We start from the raw sequence: 23205 nt of genomic DNA, 5'->3' as shown, positions 1-23205 counted from the left end.
ACAGTAATGATACAGACAAGATTGTCATGGTATAAGTCTGTAAAGCGTGTATTGCTGCAGCAATGAGAAAAGCCACGTATGTAACACATCAAGGGTTAAATTTAAATAAATCTGATCCATGTATTTATAGGAAGCAAAAACTTTAATTGCATTATGAATTGCAAATGAATTCTCACTCAGGACAATATCACAAACAAACGTCAATTTAAATTAGATATTAGGAAAGACTTTGAATCATCCTTTATTTGATTTTTCTTTTACAAAAATGTAATGAAGAACATTCAGTGCACCTTCATAATGCATTCATAATATATACATAAAACACTGAAATGCAGAATGTAAGTATTCCTAGTAACAGGCCACGGTAACAAGCCAACAGGCCACAGATCATATCTGGCCATATTATTAGAGTAAACACATTCATAATGCATTATAATGCATTCATAAAGTATTATAAACATGGCTAAAAATATAACGAGGCTTAATGTCCTGATTCAAGGTGAGACAGAGGACACGGAAGCAGGAGTCAGGGCAAACAATGGAAGGTTTATTGAAGAAACAGAACAGGTAAACAAACAAGATCAAGGGGGATGAAATAGGGGGAGAGCTAGAGCAGGTGAAATGGAGAAGCACAACTTTAATGATGGAACTGGGGTTCCATGGATAGGGAGGCACTTAAATACAGGAGCCACATGGGAAAGTAACGAGAGGCAGGTGGAGTGCGTCACATGAGGACTGGAGCAAGAGGTAAGACAAAAAAGCAGTAGGCGTGGTTTGTTAGAACCACGACAGTGAGGAAACACGAGGATCAAGCAGGGCAGAACATGACATAACACACTATAGTCATGTTTATTATGCATTATGACCGCCTTATGACACTCTCATCTGTAATGCACCCAGATACCTTTATAATGTGGTACAAAGCATCCTTAATGCTTATACCGACCATTATAATGTATTATAAAGGTATCTATTTTAAAATTTCTAATATATTTACGGAGTTACAAATAATTCTAGCAACATTGTTTTACTACAAAAGAAAAGCATGCTGGGATATATTTTTGTGACTGGAGCCAATAAAACTACCACTGGAATTCATTCTCAAAGATGCACTGACCTTGTGAACAGTTTACTGCAAACAAGCACAAATATTCAGAGAATATGAATGAGAGCTGAAATCTAAAGTGAAATAAAAATTTCAGATGCCATGACTCGCTCCTAGATATTATGTTGTAAAGGTCACAAAGTCTTTTCTGCAAAAACAATCTGATGTTATGAAATGTTCATATACTCCCATATTTGGTATTGTTGTTTTATAGAATATTTTGCTGTTTCAACATTTGCACATAAACCAAATATAGTTTCAATATTGTTCAGCTGGTTCTTTGACAACAAAGGACCAATAAGAGACTCCTCAGGTTTATAACCATTAATTGAAATACTCAGAAGGAATCTAGTCTTTCGCTTTTTATGAGTATTTAGCAAGCAATTGGAATGCCTTCATATTTTTGGTTCCAGTACAATTTTACTGAATTACTTGTCATGTTATCTAATAGATATAAGCAGAAAAAAATGTTCATTCAAATTGTGACTTGAAGTATAAAGATCTTCTAATGTGTAATCTTCTAAAGTTTTACAATATCCATCCATCCATCCATCCATCATATCCACTTGTCCCATTCAGGGTCATGGGAGGTCTGGAGTCTATCCCAGAAGCTACAGGCACAATGCAGGAATCAACCCAGGATGCGGTTCCAAACAATTATGAAAAATTATTTAATTATTGAAAAATTCAAGTGGACATGGGTTGTGGCTGAGCAGAAGTGTTAACAACATAACTCAAACAAATACGAGTATATGACACTGATGGTTAAACACAGTGCCAGGCAAACTCAAACCAATACACGCCCATGTCATTCACATACCTGCAACATATTATTACTCATAATGCCCAAGATTCTGTCAACGACAGCCAATTGGGAACGGCCTGTCTGGATGCGAGGCCCCCAGATATCCTCCAGACAGAGGAGATGCACAGACGGCACACAGCTGTGACACCCACAGACTGCTGACTTGTATGAAGCTGGACTAGACTGCTCACTTAGCTCACCTGCAGCTAATCAGCAGTGATTAATCTTCTACCCATGGAAAACAGGACTGTCACCAAAACAAAGTGTTCCCTTAAACGTTGCTATGGTGCCGTCTAGATCCAGATGGAAGCACATTGTTACAACACTGCATGAAGACTCAGAACTATGTAGTGCTGATTACAGCGGTCCTTCTGTAATTATTAAACATGAAACTAAGTGCAGTTGAGCTTGGCAGAGAGACTTTCTTCAGGCTCATTCTTCATCAGTATGACAAACAAGCAATGGGCATTTCAAAATGAGATATGCTTACATACCCTTCATTAATGCTGTGAAAATTTAACAGATGATGATCAATCATCTAAGCAACAAAACCGTGTCTATTAAACTATTGGAATTTACAAAACAACATGCGAGTAATTAACATATCAGTAACATATTGCATTTCCATTGCATGTGTAAGTGCACTTTATACTGGTCATTGAAATGTCCTAATACATTTCAAAATGTACTGCTTGACATGTTTGGTGGTATGAGAAGACAACAACCTTACCTGCATTAAGATTTTTTGTAAAGCTATCTATCTAACTAAACTGAATATAAAAGGTGATTTTTTTTTTCAATTTTAAAGATCAATGATATTTTCACTACAACATTTCACTATCTAAGCAGCTAACTAGTCTTGTTTTCTGCATTTAATATGCCTTTGCCCCTTAATTCTGCTACATTACAGAAAGTTCTAGGAGTTCCTATTAGTCAGGAAGTATTTTCCTATTCAGTTACCCCAAATAATTATAAATATTAATTGAAAAAAAAGAGATAGAGACTTGTAAAAAAGTGTTGGTCTTTAATATTTCTCTAGTAGTGGATTAGTGGTGGATGCCAGGACATTCAAGCAATATAGGAGGTAATGTTAAAAAATAATAATAATAAAAATAATAATTTAAAGTTTCATGAACTGTCAGATTATTCTTGAGTGAAAGCAATCCACAAAAAACTATGTGCTATGTTTATCAAACACAGAACTGTGGTATTGATGATTATGATTGTTTAGCAGTTACACATGCGCAGCAAAGAGTTTGCAGTAAAATATTCATAGCTGCTTAAGAGTTTTCATCTTTCAGTACTGCCCTCTTGCCCAGATACAATTCAAATTATAACTTTATACAACATTCATACTCTGAATAACACAATAACCAGAATGTAATGAATGAATGTTGCTTCATGGGATGATAAAGACATCCATCCATCCATTTTCCAAACCGCTTATCCTACTGGGTCGCGGAGATGATAAAGACACTCAAAATTAATTTTAACTTAAGTCTGACTGGATATTTTTCTGAAAACAGAGAAGGAAAAAACTATAAGCTTTAAAAGGATGCTTTTAAACAGAACCTTCTGTCATTCAGAAATCACAGCTATAGCTTCGAAAGCTCAATCATATTCAGAGCTAGAGAGTTGGGAAGCAAATAATAATGGTATCTGAGAAAACAGAATGACAACTCACTTGATGATAACAGCGCACTCAATAAGCACATATTTGTTTCAGTGTCTTCCTTACATTGTTCTCTCTAGATGCACTGAGCAAAAATATATCCAATCATATTAAAAGTTTACTCAATCCACTGCGTTCGGAAGCAGCACATATCCAAAGTTTTGTAGCAGTTCTTTGAAAAAACTATGTGATTAAAACATTGTTGCAATAAAGGATGCAGATGTTCACTCTGGGTGATAAAATTCGGTACATCAACTTTAACTACTTACTGTAGATTTAATACTTAACAAAACATTCTCTATACATTTCAGATATACCGCCATATTTTTTGAGAACCTAGTACCAAGCAAGATTAATTCTTCCAAAGGCTTTTATTGTGAATCTCTTTTGCTCCCCAGTCAATCACATCCACATTTAAGTATAAACATAATCATTCCAATCTATACTGGCGTAAAAGCAATAGTAGCGATATCTACTACGGAAACCTAAGGTAACATTTAGGGCTTCCCTTCACTCTGTTTTACTGAACTAAGATGGGTTCTATCCATCCATCCATCCATCCATCCATCTATTTTCCAAACCGCTTATCTTACTGGGTTGCGGGGGGTCCGGAGCCTATCCCAGAAGCAATGGGCACGAGGCAGGGAACAACCCAGAATGGGGGGCCAGCCCATCACAGGGCACACTCACACACCATTCACTCACACATGCACTCCTACGGGCAATTTAGCAAGTCCAATTAGCCTCAGCATGTTTTTGGACTGTGGGGGGAAACCGGAGTACCCGGAGAAAACCCCACAACGACATGGGGAGAACATGCAAACTCCACACACATGTGACTCAGGCGGAGACTCGAACCCGGGTCCCAGAGGTGTGTGGCAACAGTGCTAACCACTGCGCCACCATGCCGCCCCCAGTGCTAACCACTGCGCCACCATGCCGCCCCCAGTGCTAACCACTGCACCACCATGCCGCCCCCAGTGCTAACCACTGCACCACCATGCCGCCCCAAGATGGGTTCTATCTGTTTTGTTATTCCATTGCCAAGGCTTAGAAAAATGCTAGGATGCCATATTTTTGCATCAGGTATCCATGATCACTTTGCATTTTTATCCTAACATAGATATCATCCTGAGTTGTGACATTTCTAATGCTGGAGGTCTTTTCCACACACTTGATAATGGATGTTCAGACATCTACAGCGTAATAACTAGTTATAAAAGGACAGTGGGAAACGTGTCTATGTCACCTGTCAAAAACGTGAGGCAGACACAGACATTCTATACGTCACATTCTCTACAGTCCCCATATCATATTGTGATATTTAAAAATGAAACATATCACATGTATAATAATAATGAATTTTGAATATGGGTCTAAGGAAATAACAGATTTAGTAAATTCCGCTGCATTATAAAGAACCAGCAAAAAAAGAATTAGTAAAAGGCAGGATTTACAGGGTTTTTGAGTAACACCTCTGGTGTTGGGGATATAAATATGTGTATATGAAGTCGGTATGTTTTTCCTGGGTTGTGAGGGTTTGGTCCAGGTAGATGCTTTTCCCCCCACAGTGCATGTAGTTAGGCTGTATGATGGACACCAAGTGGTCTACTAGTGCTTCATAGTGTGTAAGTGCATGTAGCCATGTATGTACCTTGTGATTAACTGGGTTCCCTTTCAGGGTAATTTACAGCACAGCAATGACAAGATTGCTTGCCATGTTTAACTGATCAGTATCATATTCATTCCTCAGGACATATAAATCTTGCCCTCCAGATTGTATAGATTTATCCTCAAATATATTAATAAAACATCATATGCAAGCAACATTTTGGTTTTATGAAATTGGGGGAAAAAAATCTCTCTCTCTGTACCAGCTCACCAGTTTGGAAATGGTTGACAGTAGCCGTGTTCCAGTCAAAACAATACTTTCCTCAGTAAATGGGAAAAAATTGACTAAACCTGCTGGGTAAATATATCACAATATTTCATTCAATGTATTTGAGCATTACCACATATTCCAATGTTCTTTTGCAAAGGTGTTGCTGTGAAAAGTGTACCCTAAATGTTTAATTACAGAAAGTAATTTTAAATGACAGCAAATTTTGGTTTTGAGGCTGTTAATGGGATTGTACCTGGCTGTACAATATCAAAAGACAATGGGGTCAGACCACCAGGTGGTTCAGGTTGATTCTTTGTACTTTTGAGTTTCTGTTCATTGCATTTTTTTTCATCCCCCCCCCTCATCCACAGTAACCTGATCCAACTCCAGTCTGCACACCTGCATCCCGACCGTCTCTGCGCAGCGGCGTCCCCTTTATTCACATCCAGGCACTTCCTCTCTACCCCTTGCCGGCTCTGTTTCTGCATCCCAGTATCTTGAACCAAATCCCTAATGCTGAAGACAAACTTATATCTTTCTCTTCAATGAGACTTTCCCTTCAATGGAGAGCAACCAGCCTTCAAACCAATGACATTAAAAACTATTTTAAAAAACTAGGACCTTCGAGACAATTTGCCTAAAATTTTACAAGTGACAGCTTGTGGAGGAAAATCGTGAAAGCCTAGAAACTACTCAGCTCGCACGCATCACTGCTGTGGGCCTACAGGCCTTGAGCGCTTTGCCGTAAAATTGTCTTTCCCAGTAGTGTCGTCTTCTGCTATCTTGTAGTCATGGCCCTGAGTAAGAGTGGGCCACTTTCCATCCCTGTTTTCCCTGGTCTTCCTCTCCTTCCCATGAGTCTCAGAGAAGGCCTTGTTATCAGGCCAGGTGCTGTGCCAGGCCTGAGTCTATGGGAAAATTGTGTCTGTTCTAGTTCTTTTTGCAGCATCTTAGAAATGATGTAATCCATGCTGCTTGGGCCCTATACCTGCCCCGAGAAAATTGTTTAACTTTGCTTACGACACTCACTCCCTTGACTTTAGTGGATGTGCATGTGGGCCCTGTTCGAATAGTTTGGGGAACTTACGCTTTAGTTTCATTGTTAGACCAATTAAGTGATAAAATATTCTCTTCATTTATAAACCAGGTGTATGGCTGGAAATGTCTGCAACAAGCTACACATATTTTCTACATACTTTATACATTATTATGCAGAATCATATCATATGTTTACTGCCAGTCTGTCCATCTTGTCCAAGATTGTTCTAACAGAACTAGTGACACTGTATACACACACAAACAATCTTGTTGCATGTTTATGTTTGTTATTTGTTATCTATCATAATGAGCAAACGTCAAACAACATGTTAATATTGCAGTTAAGGTACTCATATTCATAACATACAGAAATACAAAGGAAAGAGAATAGGAAAATGTTTCAAGTAACAAAAGATTCTTAAACATTTTTTTTTCTTTGGGAAACACAGGAATTCCAACTACCTGACTCAGCTCAATTCATGTTCCATATAATAAAATTAGCCTGTTCACACAGTTTGGAAACAGATGTCTGTATATGTAAACAACAGTTCTACAAATATATAAATACAATTTGAAGGGATTTGTTTGATGGATGTTCCAACATTCTGAGGTTACTGTAGCATCAGCAGTGTAGTTATGGAAACACTTTACGTGAATGGCCCCAGAAGGTATAAAACTGGACATAAGGCTTTGTCAAAGCAATGAATGGTGCTGGCAAACATCAGAGTAATTACCGCGATTTTATGGGCTTGGCAATGAAAGATGCCTTGCAAAGTCAACCGAGATTAGTCAACCAAAGGCATTCCGGGGGGTTAAATGCAGAGAACGCTGGCATTGGCAAACTGGCGGGTATACGTACAGGATGTCATCAGTTTTGACATATTTTAAGATAAGGGATGACGACAGAAGTATAGCAGACTGTAAGATCTGTTATGCTAAAGTGTAAAGAGAAGGAAGGGACACCCTGTCATTTAACACAAACATCTAAAGACGCGCCGTAGTGCTGAGTACATGGAGTTTTACTGGCAGAGAAAGACCGCAACAACAAACTTGGATGCAAATTCTGAAGTAGCGAGAGAAAGGGAAACTGGAGCGTTATTTACATCTAACGTTAAATAACTAAAGTTATTTAACGTTAGATATAACTAATGCTTCAGGATCTATCGCCAGTATGAGTACATCTGCGTGTGCACTTTCTTGGCTCCTACCAAGGAGACCAGTCACAGTTCTTGCGGTTTACTTACGCCTACAATTTGGTAAACAGATTAGTAGTGTGCCTAAGATATTGGGTGCGTTCGACTTCATGCAGCCGCTTACAGCGCTGGCTTAAAGCAATGCATTCTGGTCCTGACGCACTGCATCATGGTTAGATTTTTTTGTCCGACTTCAGCCAGCGCTGCAAAACGTCACCACGCGTCATCATGTCACATGGTACGAAAACCTTGGGAGCAAGACCACTTAAGACAGATGTACAAACTGGAGCCACCCATTGACAGTTCTTCATCTGCTTCAGTCGCTCTCCCTGACTCTGAGCTGAGTCAATAGAGGGGAAAATCTGTTTTTCACAGAAAATTAGTAATAACAATAAGAGAGTTCGCAGCTTGTTCCAAACGGATGTCCTCTCTCTCCCACATGTAACGCACAAAGTCAGGATCGGTGTAGGCTATTTTAAACGTATTCAGCGGAGCACGCCACGTGCTATTGCTTTAATAAATCATGGAAATGATAAGAACTGGAGTGGCACTGAAGGAAAGAAGAGCTCAACAGCTACATCTTTTGAAAGAGGAGATATTGTGGATAAATAAAGTAAAAATATGTTGATGGTGTGGTGGTACTTTGTGCAGTTTAAAGTCCGACACGTTTATTAAACATAAGGATACGCCAAATTTATACAGATGACTTTTGGGTGTCACGATACGCATCTCATGAATATCTTAGGCACACTACTAAACTGTTTACCGAATTGTGAGTGTAAGTAAATATCCATATAGTACCGAAAATCCGGCAACCGAACAAATGTTTCACCCGTCATCTAAAGCCCTGGCGATGACTCCGCATGTGCCATATAATCACGATTACATCGTGAAGTGACCGCGACAGCCCTACACAGAAGAATAAGTCAGCCTTTACTGCAGAGTTGCCAGATCTGCAGTTTTCCCACCCATTTGCTCTACGTTGAAAATTCAGTTGCTGGTAAATATTAGGAGGAAGCGGGCTGCGGGTTTTTGGGCTGCTTTCATAATGTTTCATAATGCAGCAGGACTGCGAGTCCCTGTAGCAGGAGCAGCACATCTTAGAGAAGCTGCAAGAGCAAGACGGAGTAGGCTGAGCGAGGCCACTTGAAGCGCAAAGCAGGAGGCCCAGCGGGAGAACCCCCCTGAAAGTGAACAACAGATCCCTCAAAAGTCGTGGAAGAAGAAGAGTTGAGGCCGAGGGGGACCTGCGGCACCAGAGCCTGCTGGCCCACCCACTGCCTGCTAGCAGTTCGGCTCTGCCAGCACTCTGTAGCTGCTCAGTGCGATAGCTGTCCCCGAAGAGGGGGCACTGGTTATGGCAGTTGCTAGGTGTGGTGTTTCCTGGAGCGGGTGACCCTTGAGGGGGACCTGTCACTCCAGCGCCTCCCAGCAGCTCAGCCTCCCAGCTAGCGGCGTCTCCCCCAGCACCCCCCGAAAAAGGTCAGACGTCCCAGTGACCACCACCCCTAGTCCCCACATCAGCTATGGAACGAGTCCCAAGACCCTTCAGTAGTTCTTTACAGAATAAATACATATAGTAACAAATACAGCAACTGATTGGGATACATGATGCTTCACGGTTCATTAATTATGAACGAACATGAGATCAGCATAGAACTGACACTTAGTTTGTGGTTAATTAATACACAAGCAATAGCATAATACTATATTATTTGTGCCCCTCAAATAAAGTGTCACCAAATGATGTTATTTCAGATGCCAGCAGCCTAATATAATGCAGTCTTGCATATTCCAATTCCAACATATGCATTCAGTAATGTGTGCCCCCTCCCAGAAAGAAAGCAGGTGCACAGGCTTTGATGCCAGCTGCACATGGGGAAGCCGGCTGCCGGGTGACACTCACAGCACCAAAGCCAAGGCCTCGAATACAGTGTGGCACGTCCTTCTCCGTCTTTTCTGCTTTGTGACTGCATACTGTAAATACAGGTCTTGTTGTGTGTTTGCTGCATATATCCCTCAATGAAAAAGTAATACAATATTATTAAAAGAATGAAAGAATAAAAAGAAAATGAGTCATGAGTACAGAGCAAGCAGCCACGTGTGTTCCTAACCCATAATCACCTTAATGTGGAAAACTGTGAAATCATAGTATTTTACAAACCACGATGAAGGATTTAGACAGTACTGAAGACTGAAAATCTGCAGACCAACCGAATGCATTCTGCAAAGAAAGATTTTTAAGCATAAATGGGCTACAATTATCCAAGCATAAGAAAAGTAGCAAATTCCACATTTACAACAGACATTCTAAAGCACAATCAAACCTCGGATTGCGAGTAACTTGGTTTGCAAGTGTTTTGCAAGACGAGCAAAAATTTTTAATTACTTTTAACTTGATAAACAAGCGAGGTCTTGCAATACGAGTATTACGTATACGCTTTGTCTGCCTAGCATTATATAATCACAACTAAGCCGATGGTTCTTCTCTCTCTCGCTGTGAAATTGTGGGTAATCATTTCCATGCTCGGTCTCAATCGGCGTGCCTCACTCATATGGTCAAAATTTAGTAGAAAAACACTACCCAAATAAGGATGTAGCAGTGTGAGCAATGAATCTGTTTAACGACAATGCAATGTCCACATTTCCACGAAATCAAAAAGGAGGCAAAGCAGCTGTCATTATTTAGATTAATTTATGAAGACCTAGTGTACTAGAGATATGATCATATAGGATGCAACTTTAATAAATGTTGCAGTACAAATTATATTAGATTAGATTTCAAATCAGCATGTACCCTCATGTACTTATACAACTCACCACAACTGACATGAGCACTGACCTTGTTCTCTTGAAGGTAACATTAATAAGGAACGTTAAGCCTAAATCTCAGCCTAAATAATATAATGAAGATTGTGGTAAAGTGTGCCCTGCAATGGGCTGGTGCCCCATCCTGGGTGGTTCCCTGCTTTGCACGTGTAGCCTCTGGGATAGACTCCAGACGTTGAATAGGACAAGCGGTTATGGAGAATTGATGAATTTATGGATGGATTCCCTGTATAAGCCACACATAGCTGTCCTGGAAGTCTGTGGCTCAGCAAGTTAGTACTCGGTTACCATGACTGGAAGTTTGTCGGGTCGTAATTCTATTCTAAAAAGTATAGTAAACATTTATTTATACTCAGTCCAACATTGTCTTACTTAAAATATGTGAAAAGAAGTATTACAAGCTTAGTCTGAGATTCAGGTCAATTTGAGAAGTTAACGTTATATGGTGACATTAAAATAGGTGTCTTGATTTTGCTTTAACAAATAGCATGTGTTGCATTAGACTAAATAATAATAAAAATGAATGTTTAATCGCAAAAATGTCAATATAAACCTCAATGAATTTGTTATGTATGCATCACCATGATTTGGAGCATGTGAAAAGATATATATTATATATATATATATAAAAGAAACAGCAAGAGTAGTAATATATCAGGGTATTTACTGCTGAAATCCTAACACAGACATTCTCTCCCAAGGGTCCAAAGTAATACAGCCAGATATCTCAACTCAGTTTGCCAAAATTTCCCTCCGACTACCAAAGTTTTTTCCCTTATGTTAATTTCTTGTCCAGACTGCTTGACATTCAATTAATTAGACGAGTATCATCTAAGAAATGGTGAAACCGCGATGTAAATCACACAGAAAGACACGCGTGCAGAGCATAACTTGGAAGACCTTTTCAGTTGAAATAAAGGAGAAACAGCACGTCTATGACTCACTGACACTGAAGGAGTGACATGAAACACTGTGAATATTACCGCCGGGCGTTGGCCTTCTCAAGCATGTCTCATACAGTTATATTGATGCAGCACAGCATTTCTGCCCACAGAGATTCATCAGGGTTTTTGGATACTGTCTTGAAAGAGTGATACAGGACCATCATGAGTATTAGGCCTCATGGTATTAAAACCCAACAATACAACAAAGATTGGACAGACCAAAAAATTTTATTTTCTTCCCTGAATGTATTTAGGACTACATTTAGAGTTCTACTAATCATACTGTATTTTTATGAGATTTTCCTTTATCAGGTCTTATTAAACTGATGTTCAGTGGTTCTGATATAAATTCCCTAATTTGACTGGTAACGTTTAAATTCTAAGAGATCATAATTTAATGAACAGCTATATCAATTTTACCACATAACACACTCATTATCATTGTGGGAACATGATCAATAATAAAACAAAGACTCTTCATTATTAGCATATAAGATTTCACTTCTGTATAAATATGTTTAATTATATACAGCCATCAAGCACTTTCCAGAAAAAATGTGATTCCACCATCTTCATTTAAAGAAATACTACACGTGTATCTTCTTCCATCCATCCATCCATCCATCCATTTTCCAAACCGTTTATCCTACTGGGTTGCGGGGGGTCCGGAGCCTATCCCAGAAGCAATGGGCACGATGCAGGGAACAACCCAGGATGGGGGGGCCAGCCCATTGCAGGGCACACTCACACACCATTCACTCACACTTGCAATTTAGCAAGTCCAGTTAGCCTCAGCATGTCTTTGGACTGTGGAGGGAAACCAGAGTACCTGGAGGAAACCCCCCGACGACATGGGGAGAACATGCAAACTCCACACACATGTGACCCATGCGGAGACTCAAACCCGGGTGCCAGAGGTGTGAGGCAACAGTGCTAACTACTGCACCACCATGACACCCCTATCTTCTTCCACCTTCCCCTAATAGTCATTAGTATTTAATTACAGATTTCTTTATAAGCCCCACTCTCAAAACATTCTTAAGAACGAGAAACTTTTGACAGAGAAAGATATAAGCGACTCAAGTACACAGTCTCCCAAAACTTTTGAAAGTATTAAATATTTATTATATCACCCCATTAACTGCAGATATAAACATTCAATTGACAGTTCTTAAATTCTGCTCCATACAGCATTTAATCTATACAGAAAATAAAAACACCAATAAGATTCACAATCTCGAGGCTTTATGATCAGCATACGGCAGGGCTTTTAAGTAAATCAAAGAGTGGCCATAATATCCAGTATATATTAAAGACCATCCAACAATCGGCAGTCAGATTGCTTTAGTGGCACAGGGCCAAACACTGTTAATGCTTGTCCAAGTCCCCATGGTGAGTTTTCCATTTGATACTCAGAAGAGGCAAAGGAGCACCTGTCGGCAATTAGGGGGACATGCTTTTCCACCTGCTCCTTCCAGTTCTTCCATATGCTCAGGCTGTGCTCCTGCCTGGCAGTTTCCGCGCACGGTGGCTTGAAACACTTAGGGCAGGCAGAAAACCGCTGTGATTGTGTTTCACAAATGTGCTCCTGCGTCTACTCTGCAGCCATGTACCAACTTTCGCTACCTTCTTCATCTACACTGTGCAAGATAGAGGATTTATCTCCCGATTTAGCTTTTAATTCCTTACTCTGTACGATGTCAACATTTACACCAACATCTCATATATTTACTGCCATTGTATCCATCTTCATCAAGACTGTTCTAACAGAACCAGTGACAGTTTATAAGTACATAAAAAAAACTTTGGGTCTGTTATAATGCATGTTTATTTGTAGCTATCATAGTAATCCATCCATCCATTTTCCAAACCGCTTATCCTACTGGGTCGCGGGGGGTCCGGAGCCTATCCTGGAAGCAATGGGCAGGAGGCAGGGAACAACCCTGGATGGGGGGCCAGCCCATCGCAGGGCACACTCACACACCATTCACTCACACATGCACTCCTATGGGCAATTTAGCATGCCCTCAGCATGTTTTTGGACTGTGGGGGGAAACCGGAGTACCCGGAGGAAACCCCACGACGACATGGGGAGCACATGCAAACTCCACACACATGTAACCCAGGCGGAGACTCGAACCCGGGTCCCAGAGGTGCGAGGCAACAGTGCTAATCACTGCACCACCATGCCACCCCATCATAGTAATCAATATTCATAAATAATATTGCCCTTAAAGTATTCATATTCATAAAGTCACTAAATTTAAACCTACTGTAATTTTAAATTGCTCTGTTTTGATATCAAATCCCTGTTAGCCTCTGTGGGATAGACTTTTGAATACTAAAGCCTCCAAACCTCATATAATACTGAAGACTATTATAAACATTATATTTGTTCATTGTAGTATCACCACTGTTAATGTTATTGTTTTATAAGCTTAATTTTTTTTATGTCATTTCCAGTCTGTACACTTTAAGCACAGAATGTCTATTTGCAAAATCATGCCCAAGTGTGAGTATGTGCACAGATTTGCTGATTAAGCTTTAATTTGATTAGTCTCACCATACTGGTGGAAGAATGTGCTACGCTGACTGCAGACCTTTGAAAATGTTTCAGGAAGATCCAAAGCATAAATAAGCATTTTCATCTCGCAATTTCAAGCAATTACAATTAAAGAATATGAAGAAATGTTATACAACAATAAAGAACGAATTGGATTAAACCTGAATAACTGACATACTATATATACCACAGAAATCAGATTTGATTTGTACCTTATTCTCCATTGTCAGATCAGACAGACTCCACACTGGACACTAGTGCTGGAAATATTATGATAAATATACAAGTACTTCCAGGTCAACAATTCACATGATAAATATGACCCATCACCACGAAATGAGTCTCATGGGTGCATTTCTACCAGTGCGACTTAAGACTCATTTCGTTGTGATGGGTCACAAATATGATACTACAATTTATTCAGCCTTAAAATCACCAAGTACTCAGGGCAGATGATGTACTGTGCATATAGTAATGTAATATGTGCAATTCTTTGTAGCTGAAGAGTAAATTTGGATTTCTGTTTTATGACAATGCACTTAATGCACTAATTTTTCAACTACGTGTGATTCAAAAACCACTTCTGCTGTATGATTTAAGCAGCGAAATTAACAGTAGACATTACAGAGGATGTCACAAAACAAGTATATTGAATACATGTCCCAGTATCACTGTCTAATATATAAGCTTTGCAAATAAAAGTGAGGAACAAAGTAAATCTTTTAAGGTGGCAGACCTTAGAAGATAAGCCAATAACTATTAACTGTTACAATGCTAATTGTGGCGGAGACAAAAAGTCTACATTAAGTAACACATTGTTTCTTGCAGAATGATTATGTTTCAGCTCCTGCTTGGTTTGCTGTAGTGATGTGTCGGTCGCGAACGAAACGGCTCTCGAAGCCGGCTCTTTGAAGTGAACGATCGGAGCCGGCTGCTGCCTGTGAGCCGGAGTCAGAGCCGCTTTTTTTCTTTCGCTATTATTTTTTTCCACCCGCACGGATTGGTCAACCACACGATGCGTGTCTGCTCCGAGCAGGAAGGAGAGGGGCGGTGCTACGGGGTGCGTTCGACTTGGGCTTTAAGTCTTAAGTCGCCTCGCTCTCGTTAGGTTTTTGTACCATGTGACATGGTCACGGTTGGTGACGTTTTGCAGCGCCGGCTGAAGTTGGACACAAAAAAATCTAACCGTGATGCATTGCGTTGGGACCAGGATGCATTGCTTTAAGCCAGCGCTGCAAACGGCTGCGTGAAGTCGAACGCACCCATAGACAAATACAGCAATCACACGCACAGACAGAGAAACAGCAAGGAAGGACTCGCGCGACAAAATGAGTGACTGTAGGAAACGGAGTAAAATTTGAATACATTTCAGTTACATCGATAATACACAAAGGCAAAGTGTAGAGCGCGCAAGGTTAAAATCTCATATCGAACAGGCTCTACAAATAACCTGCATTGGCACATGAGAACTGTACATCCATCAGTGCAATGGGAAGAAAAAAGACAAGCAAGTGAACCTGCTACTAATGAAAGTGACAGTTTGTCTACTGCAGTTTGTCAATGTCTACACAGTCATCCAGTACAGCACCACAACCACCTACACCTACAACCTAGAGCTCTACGAGACAGTTTGTGCAAAAAGCTATGACTCCAGTAAAACAGAAAACAATTGATGAGGAATTGGCTAAAATGATTGCATGTAATTCCAACCATAGTAATTCATTTCACTGATAATTTTACATTATTTTTTGGTAATAAATTCATTTAAGCACCAAAAAAATCTGAAGAGCCACTTGGGAGCCGAAAGAGCCGGCTCTCTTAATTAAAAGAGCCGGAATTCCCATCACTAGTTTGCTGTTAGATGGAGAAAGAACATCAGCATTGTTTGTTTCACCCAAAACAAAATTGTGTTGTGATTTCCACTAAGAATGAGTTTAAACCAAATATGCAAACAGAGGCTAAACAAACAGGCCACATAATGAAACTCTTATTTTTTACTTTATTTTAAACCAGATCTCACGATGGAACAAAAAGTATTTAGATACACGTAGAATTTAATGGATTTTGTTCATAAATAAATGGACGCCAAAGTTACTAAGTCAGCATGCAACACACTGAGCTTTTATATGCAATAAACAACTTTAGATGCCTGCAGATTTCAGTCAGTGGCCATAAGAGACAAATGATTATAAATGTGTTTTATTTTGAACGGTTAACTAAACTTAATTGTGCAAAACATAAATAATGTTCTTTTGAATTGCTGTAAAATTGCAAATCGTTTACAACTGAATCAAGAACTCAAATTCAAATTTTTCTTCATTGCCAGTACAGGCTTGCATGTGTATTCCTCATGTTTTCTCTGAGCTGTTGAGTAAAGTACGCTTTTTTCTTCAGATAATCCATGCACAGAACACAGGTATCTCTGTGTATTTAGGCCAATCAGATTGGTTTGGTCATGCTAGTATGCAGGGCCCTGTCAGTGAGTACAGCTCGGGTGTGGCTCGGCTATGGCTCGCATACTTTACATTGGAAAACCGCCAGTTTGTGGTAAGGCTCGGATACGGCTCCCATACTTTACAATGGAAAACCGCCAGTTCGTGGTATGGCTCGAGTATGGCTCGCTTACTATACAATGGAAAACCACCAATTCGCAGTACGGGTCGGGTACGGCTCGCATATTTCATAGTGGAAAACCCCCACTTTGTGGTACAGCTTGAGTATAGCTTGCATACTTTACAATGGAAAACCGCCAGTTCGTGGTACGGCTCGGGTACGGCTCAGTTCTTAGTGGCAGTGGAAAAGCACCATTTTTATCTATGATTAGACACAATCTGCCCAGCACTTCCTGGATTATGGTTGCGTTGGTATCATGTTTTCTGTTTTCATTGTTCGTTGGTTGTGTTAATCCCTCCAACCCCCCACATGCTGTTTATCTATCTGCCTTTGGGTTAGTTAGTTAGAAAGGTAGCTGTAGTGTATTTTATGCATGTGGGTTTTTCTTTGCTGTTTTGATAAAATCCACATGTCACAATTGTTTTCCATCTCTCGCATCATGGAGTACATGTGAGGTCATATGCTAGTATCTGTCTACAGAAACTAACACTTTGTTATATTATTCAACTCCCAATAAGAGCAAACTTCAACAATTTTATAAGTATGGTTATTTGTCAATAAGAATATGATTTTAGTCCAAGAATTACATCCAGTTCTAAACCTCCTATTATAAGCATAAAGCATTTTATTATATAAATCATAATGCCTTAATGGCTGTTCAATCATGTATAAAGCATTGTGGTACTCTAAGGAAATAGCCCAAGAATCCAGTATTAAGGGTAAGGTTGCTTGTGGCATAGCAATATGAATGTCAATGTGTAATTTAGCATTAATGTAAACTCAAAATATAAAATGCTAAAGGAATTGAACTGATTGCATGTTTTGAAAAAAAGTAAGACACCTGTCTGGGCCAGCGGCACTATTTGGGAAGTTATTCCTGACATTTAAGCGACTGAGGGTTTTCTTTGAAAAGCAGTTACTTCCCTTTAATAAATTCTCCCCCACTGGTGTTTACATATAAAGTTTAGTTTTGTGCCAGGTAGGAAACAGAAAAACACAACATAAGATAAACATAAGTCATATAGGATAGACCAAGTATTGCTTAAGAATTCCAAGCAGAAAATTCACGAAAAAATTACAATGAAACAGACAATATAAAATATCCTGTGCGATACTGATGACTGATGCACCTCAAATTCAGTGACTCTTCAATGACTATGCTCAAATATATTATAGCCCTGAATGCAACAAACATTGGTGGTACATAATAGTATGTTCCATCATACACCTCAGCTCATCTTAAACTGGCAATTCATCACAAATATTTCATTTCAAAGTTGTCAAACACTGTCTGTAGAAAACCTGTGAAAATATTAACCTTCCTTTTTGGCATTTTAATTCCTGGACACGCATTTTGCGATTTCTGAGGCCTCAAAGCACTTCTGCAAATGTTCAACTTCTTTTTCAGCACACCCGGATGAACACTACTTGATGATACACAGGAGTCCGGATATCTTGCTGAGAATAAATTGACTGGAATTAAGCATTAAACTGGCAGTGGCTATGTTTGCCCAGCACTTTCTTCTATGGTCTTTATTTTAAGGAGTTTAACTGCTCCAGCCTACTGAGGAGTAATTAGGGTCATTTCCTGTCAGATGAAATTTTTGAATCGCAGAGGGTTTGATTTAATCGCAAAGGTAAGGGAGGGCACTGGATCTTTTGCCGGCTAAGTACGGCCTACTCAGATGTTTCACGCCGTCAGCTGGAAAACTGTGTTAAAGTAATATTTTATACAGTGCTCACAGAGTGTCTTAGGACCCTCACTTTATTAATTTCTTTACAAAAACATTATCACATTAGAAATAACCAGTGGTTTTAAGCAAAACATTCATTTGAAGTAGTAGTAAACGGAAACCCAAATTGTAAATCTAAAAGAGCTGTTCTGAGTTAAAAAGTTCATTGACAAGCAGTCTCTTTAGATGCCTTTGACACTTAGAAAAATTCTGTGTGGAAGATATGTACAGGACTCATGCCAGCTACACGACTGCCGCAAACCACGACATTTTATACGTCTCTTTTGATTATCCTGCCGACAGCAGCCAGACGGAATTTTAACATTTCCTGTCTAAATTCTCCTAATTCACATGTAATTGAAAGGAATCCCCTTCACCTTAAACTGGTGTGGCCTGCTGTTTGCACTTTCCGCGGTTCATACAGTCCATGGTCTAGCATTGTACCATCATTTTCTTATTGTCTGAGTAGGCAGTGACCCACCTGTAGTAGGTTTGGTGTCTTTCCCACGATGTCCACACTGACAGTTTGACAGTAGGGATACTTCAGAAAAGGTATTCACATTTTATTTGACTGAATTCCAAGAGCATGAAAAAGCAGGCCTCAGGGTTTACTCTCCTGCACAGCTACAAAACCAGGCTGGGCTACAGTAAAACGTGGAAGTGACTGGTTACAGGAAGGGTGCAGAATCTACACGTGCCTCGGGAGAGGAGAATCCTGCCATTCCCCATGCCGATTTCTCTGCCCGTCTGAGCACATAACACCAGGCCGTTCGCTGTAAGACTGCAACGTGCATCTGTTGAGTGAGATAAATCCATCCAAACAGTTTCCAAAAAAAAACCTATTTGCAGAACAAGCAACTACTTTTGAGTTTCACCTAAAGACAAGTCATGTCACCTGATTACTTCACATCCTCTGATGAAGTAATTATTAGAGCCTGCAGTAAATTTCGAATACCTTCTCAAAATGTGAAACTTCAGGTAGTATATTTTAAGTAACCGGTATATGATTAGGGCGGCATGGTGGTGCAGTGGTTAGCACTGTTACCTCACACCTCTGGGACCCGGGTTCGAGTCTCTGCTTGGGTCACGTGTGTGGAGTTTGCATGTTCTCCCCATGTTGTCGTGGGGTTTCCTCTGGGTACTCCGGTTTCCCCCCACAGTCCAAAAACATGCTGAGGCTAATTGGAGTTACTAAATTGCCCGAAGGTGTGCATGTGTGAGTGAATGGAGTGTGAGCCCTGCGATGGGCTGGCCCCCCATCCTGGGTTGTTCCCTGCCTCGTGCCCATTGCTTCCGGGATAGGCTCCGGACCCCCGCGACCCAGTAGGATAAGCAGTTTGAAAAATAGATGGATGGACAGTATATGATTAAAGGAAAGGCAAAAGACAAACCAAGCCAAAGTGATTATGATCCTTGAACTCCAGAACTGAATGCAATACCTGTGACACTGAGCTACTCTTACACTTCATTTACAACCATTTCATAAATACCAAACAACACTGTAAGAGTCGAGTCTTACTATAGACAGATGGAGATAATCATGGCACATATTGATGCATTTAGCACCAACAACCCTAAAGGGATTAGCAGGATCTGAAAATACATAAAGAGATAGAAACTGACTCAGCATCACCACAAATTAATGTCGGCTTTAATGGCAGAGTAAGGGTGATGCTTTGCAATTTCATTTTCACAAGAGCCTGTTTAGCTAAAATAACAGCTATAAGGAAAATATTTAACTGAAGAACTGTGTGATAATTTATTTTCTGATTGTTAAACACTAGTGCCATCACCAAGCAACAAGGTGACACTTAACCATGTCTCCCCTAAGCTTATAGTCAAGGGCGAGACACAACAACAACAACAACAATAATAATAATAATAATAATAAAAGAATGTTTATCCTCAGGCAATACAACAGTGTTCTACAACAATACCTCATTGTTGCAGCACTAAGCCATTGATAAGTTATCTTTTAATAATCTCAGTATATTCACCACTAGCTGACACGACAATAATGTCTAAGAATAATGTATCCCTTCAGGGGGAAATAATTGTGTATGACACTGTTCATTCTTAAAGGTAAGAAATACAGAAGCCCATGAGAACCTGTGCAAATATGTTCTAGGGTCAGAGTCTCTGAAAGTGACCTCATTAACCTCATCGCGAATTCCGCCCCGCCCCGTCCGGGAATTAAAAAAATATGTTTAAAGTTTAGTAAACCAATATAAAGTTCAAGTGGAAAATTATCCACCCTTCAGAAATGAATGTAGCTTGATTTTCGTACCAGCCGTTATTTGTATATTTGAGGTTTTGTTACCTGTTTGTCCGCTGTAGTGTAGCCGACGTCCACTCTCTGGAATTCCGGGGGAAACGGTTCATCTACCACAGCTGAACCCGGTGTTAAACCTTCATTTCTGTTTTTTTGTAAAATCTCGCGTTTGACTTCATACCGGAGATCCAAATAGCAGGAAAGCGTGATCAAATGCAAAGAAAGGGACAATACGAAGAAAATCAGGAAGATTTTACAATTGTTACATTGTTTCTTGCATATGCAGGTTGAAGAAAGTTCGGATTTCATTGCTTTCTCGTCCAAATTTGCAAACTCTTCAGACAAAAGTTTAGATGCCATGTAAATGAAATTTATTTAGTAATAATGGTATATTTTATACGGTTCAATTTAGAAATGATTAGTAGCATCTAGGCACATAGCGCATGAAAACAAGTTTAATATCCTCCCGTAGTCAAACTGAATAACGCAGTTGCAAACCGAGTCAATCGCCACTCTGCGACCCAAAAGCGAGGACGAGCTCCCTCGATTCTGATTGGCCACCGGCTGATTACGCACATCAGATTCAATCCCCTCCTACCCCGACAGCTAGCGGTGATTCCCAGTGCGCGCTGGTTACGGCATCGGCTGCGCATAGAGCGATTTTCTTAACGAAATACAGACTGGGGGGTTAATGCATAAATAACATCGGTTTTCAAAATTGTCTTTTGCTTCTTAATGTTGGAGAACATTAAGGTCAAATGCATCTGACCCCCCTAACAGCGGCCGCCAATTGTTACGGTCCATTTGCCAAAAAGCTTCACAGAACAAGTACAGTAGTAAAGCGCCTAAACCCTATTACAGCTTAACTAAACCCGTGGGGATCTATTTACATTAAACACAAGGGGGTGTCGTTTTGCATGATGGGAAGCTGATGACATGTAACGCTACACAGCACCACCCTTAAGGGACAGCCATCCTGGCAACTTCCCAAAGAACACAGTTCCTGTGAGGTCCAATAGCATGCCTTCTCTAAGCCTGTCTGGGAGAGGGTGTGTCTGTTGGGGGGGCAGGCATTCTGGGTTCCCTTGGTATGGTCATTGTCACACCATTTGCAGGTCCTTTGGGGCTGTACCGAGCTAAATGGTCTCAGAGGACCATAGGAGTCTTGTACCCCAGGCTGACACTTGCCGCAGCACCTCACAGGGTCCTATCCACTGCTTGGACAAATTGGGGCACAACCCCCTCTTCCTGTGGATGTTAAACAACCCCCATAGAAGTTATTCAACCCTTATACCCTCAGCCGTCGAAACCCACAGGACCGAGAGCAGATGGTGGTGGAGTCCTCCTGGGAGTGGTGCTCTGGGGTGCGAGGGGGTGGAACGCACCTTTCTCACCTTCAGGCAGTGACAGACGCCCGCCATCGCAGTTTGTCGGGGTCGTCTTGCACTGGCTCCTCTACTGCATGCTCACTGCTGGCTGACTTTGCTGTAGCACAAGGCTCCTGGGTAGCAGGGTCTGCCTGGCAAGGCAGGCTGTGTGGCTCAGTGTCCAGCACCTCCAGTGTTTCCCCCTTGTTCCATGCACTGGCATTTGATAGTAATCAGGTGGTGGTGCATTATTTCGGTGTGTGATTTTAGTCAGCGCATTAGTCACTTTGTAGCAGTATTGACTGCATTTTTAAAAATACTTTTGTCACAGAGATTTTGGTCAATGATTTTTATCAGACAGATATTACATTTAATATCATTACATAGCAGCTCCTGCTCTATTAAACTGCCTTCTTGGGTCAAGAGTCATCGTAGAGTACAGCAGCATCAGAAGGAATTTGACAAGGACATTGACTTTGAGTGAACTCATCTACCTAGAGGCAAAATTGGGTCCTAAGTGTACCTGATGAAACAGTCATTAAGTGTGTAAGTACTTAGAATGCCACTGGACTAAGGTTCAGAAATAAAATCCATATTATCATTTTACTCTACCAAGCACTGAGCCATTCCATGTTGCAGTCACTGGTACAGGTTCCAAGTTTGGCTCCTTTTAAAAATAATTTTCAAAATGTCATCTCTTGGCAAGGCAATAATGCAACATGTGACATGTATGTCACAGAGTGCAACGGCCGAGAGACTTCAAGATCATGGAATGTGTTTGTGGGTAGATTGAGAAATTGTGTCTATAAAAAGAAGACGGCAATAATTTTCTCAAGCCTGTAAAAAGCAGCTTTTGTAATCGGTGCACCAAAATCCCTTCATCTAATGCATTTTGGGCAAGGAACACTGGAAGAAACAGCAGTGTATTGTTGTCTACCTGATAATTCATCTATTATGACGTGCTTGCTTTGTGTTTTAGTCTTGAAAAGAAGTGATTGGTTAATTGGTTAATCAATTCCCACAAAACACAAGATACTTTTTGAGAGCAAGGCAAGGCTGTGATTAGTATGGCAGCGAAAATTCCAGTGCTATAAACATCAAATAGTGATTGGCCACTGGCTGATTACGCACATCAGATTCAATCCCCTCCCACCCGACAGCTAGCGGTGATTCCCAGTGCGCGCAGGTT

General features: G+C 40.4%; 1 protein-coding gene across 1 annotated transcript in view; it reads right to left on the bottom strand.

The window, feature by feature from the left end:
- Positions 1-21172, bottom strand: part of LOC125712644 (ectodysplasin-A-like) — a 37330-nt gene extending 16158 nt beyond the window's left edge. Inside the window, exon 1 of the mRNA XM_048982923.1 lies at positions 20698-21172. Within this exon, the coding sequence (XP_048838880.1) occupies positions 20698-21009 (312 nt within the window). The 5' untranslated portion in view covers positions 21010-21172. The remainder of the gene's footprint in view (positions 1-20697) is intronic.
- Positions 21173-23205: the final 2033 nt, after the last annotated feature.

This window comes from Brienomyrus brachyistius, chromosome 18 (assembly GCF_023856365.1).
Source record: "Brienomyrus brachyistius isolate T26 chromosome 18, BBRACH_0.4, whole genome shotgun sequence".
Classification (NCBI taxonomy): domain Eukaryota; kingdom Metazoa; phylum Chordata; class Actinopteri; order Osteoglossiformes; family Mormyridae; genus Brienomyrus; species Brienomyrus brachyistius.
This window is presented reverse-complemented; position numbering and strand designations above follow the sequence as displayed.